This window comes from Echinops telfairi, unplaced genomic scaffold (assembly GCF_000313985.2).
Source record: "Echinops telfairi isolate 266 unplaced genomic scaffold, ASM31398v2 ScPeMD7_60;HRSCAF=208, whole genome shotgun sequence".
NCBI lineage: Eukaryota > Metazoa > Chordata > Mammalia > Afrosoricida > Tenrecidae > Echinops > Echinops telfairi.
In genome coordinates this window covers 35,272,064-35,274,487 of record NW_022103958.1, presented here as the reverse complement: position 1 = coordinate 35,274,487, position 2,424 = coordinate 35,272,064, and the positions used below count along the sequence as shown (strand labels likewise).

General features: G+C 43.3%; 1 protein-coding gene across 1 annotated transcript; it reads left to right on the top strand.

Annotated features, from left to right (window-relative positions):
* Nucleotides 1-998: 998 nt before the first annotated feature.
* Nucleotides 999-1,485, top strand: LOC101661118 (eukaryotic translation initiation factor 1-like). The gene has a single exon (XM_045290831.1). The coding sequence runs from the start codon at nucleotides 999-1,001 to the stop codon at nucleotides 1,338-1,340; it is 342 nt and encodes a 113-aa protein (XP_045146766.1). The 3' UTR covers nucleotides 1,341-1,485.
* The last annotated feature ends 939 nt before the right edge of the window (nucleotides 1,486-2,424 follow it).

Here is a 2,424-nt window from a genome sequence, read left to right as displayed (position 1 = left end):
AGGCAGGAGGTAGACATACCTCCACACCCTATTCTTCCTTACCTATTTTGATGGCAACTGGTCTTCCTAGGGGAGAAAGATGGAGCTTTCTACTGCAGTAAACTGTTGGTCTGGGAAACTCACCGATGAGTCAGCATCAACTTCATGGTAGCGAGTCTGGTTTAGCTTGGTTCCTCCTACGACACTCTTATTTCTATGCTGGGTTTGATCATTCATTTTGATGACCACATAGAACTCACAGGCAATATTCATAATTAATGGGTTTTACTAGGGAAGTTAATGGTTACCACAAGTGTCAGGATCACCAAACATTGGCCCACAGTAACATCACTCTTCAGCCAGTAACCAAGTCTTTTTAGATTAGAGCTTCAGTCTCTCAGCCACGTGGTCCCTTGGCCTTTTGCTCCATGGGCCAGGAAGCCAGTCTGCCTGTTAACATGTCTCACAGTTCTATGGTTTCAGACCAGGTGAGAAGTTCATACTCGGCAGTCTCAGCACGACTCTGAGTCTCCATTCTTCAGTCTCAGGTGCATCTGGTCTTGGCCTCCGAGACCTTAGACAGAGATCTTGGATGTGCTCTTCCAAACGGTCCTGTACTTTCTGTGTCCCAGATGACCCGTTTACAACAAGGAATGGCTTTGATGGTGATATGGTTGTCTTTTAGCAGACAGAGAGTAAAGATGCCACCAAGGGAACAAAGTGTGGCTTGTTTCACCCCCTCAGCTAAGGTCAGGAGTTAGCCCCACTTTAATCCTGTAACAACACAGAACTCCCTCTAAAATGGGATCGTAGCCATAGGCATAGCGTCCAGAATCACACCACAAGGAATTAAGGCTGGAAAGGCCATATTAACTTATTATAGGCCTCAGTCACTGAGCCGCCTCCCAGGACTCAGCCCCCTCGAGCCCCCTCGCTTCCCGATGCTCCGTCCCCCCTGCCCGCCTTCTCCAGCGCCGCCTTCAGCAGGCGTTTCCACCGAGGAAAAGGAGTCTTAAGGTATGTCCGCTATCCAGAACCTCCACTCTTTCGACCGCTGTGCTGATGCAAGTAAGGGTGATGACCTGCTGCCTGCGGGGACAGGCGATTATATCCATATAAGAATTCAACAGCGCAACGGCAGGAAGACCCTTACCACTGTCCAAGGGATTGCTGATGACTACGACAAACAGAAACTAGTGAAGGCCTTTAAGAAGACATTTGTCTGCAATGGTGCTGTGATTGAGCATCCAGAATATGGAGAAGTGATTCAGCGCCAGGGTGACCAGCGCAAGAACATATGCCCGTTCCTTGTAGAGACTGGATTGGCTAAAGACGGCCAGCTGAAGGTTCATGGGTTTTAAGTGCTTGTGGCTCACGGAAGCTTAAGTGAGGATTTCCTTGCAATGAGTAGTAAAATTCCCTCTGTCCCTTGTCACAAGTTTAAAACCTCACAGCTTATATGATGTAACCATTTGGGGTCCACATTTAACTTGGACTAGTGTAACTCCTTCATGCAATAAACTGAAAAGAGCCAAAAAAAAATATTATAACTCAGACATAACCACTTATTCTTTGTTTCCTTCACGCTTTAAAATAAAGAAATCTCTTATTTCTCCTATTTGGAGAGGGGAAATGCTTTTCTTCTGGCTACTATCTTGTTTAGCATGAGGGGGAGGGAGGAGAGCTCAGTGAAAAGCTTTTGTAACAGGTTCAATAGTAGAAAAGTCATTTCAATCTCCAGACATTTGTAGTCTTCATTTCTTTAGTCCTTGAAAGGGCGTTTTAAATGTTAACAGCTAGGACTGCTTTCCTATACTGTTATTCCCAGCTTTGTACTCTTGGGGGTCTTTCCAACCCTCGACTTCCCAACAACTTCTATGCCAACTTCTTTTTCAAAACAAGCAAACAGCAAACAATAGGGGGTGGGGAGAGAATTGATACTTCATGATGTGTATAGTTTGAGTTCAAAAATACAAAACAGAGTGGTATTTATTGCAAATCAGAGAACTAAAATAGTTTGCCTTAATTTCTTCTATATTTGATGATTCCATATGCCTATTTAACATGCTCTCATTTCTGAAATAATGACACATCACCTGCAAAGTTATCAGAACTAAAGTAGCTAACAAGCTTTACCGGTCCCTCTTCTTAGAAATGCTAAAATTCAACTCCCAGAATACCAACATTTAAAAAATGCTATATACTCTGAAGTCTTGATTTAAAAAAAATAAGTTTAAAATGAAATGTACAGTATCATCCTATTTTAGAAAAAAATTAAGACACATAAGTTCAAAATGGATTTCAGGTTGAAATCCTTAAGGGTCTGCAAGGTAAGTGGTTCAAACCCATGAGCCACACTGAGGGAAAAGATGAGGGTACCTGCTTTCTAAAGATTCACAGTCTTGCAAACCCTAAGGAGTAGTTCTATTCTGTCCTACAGGGTCA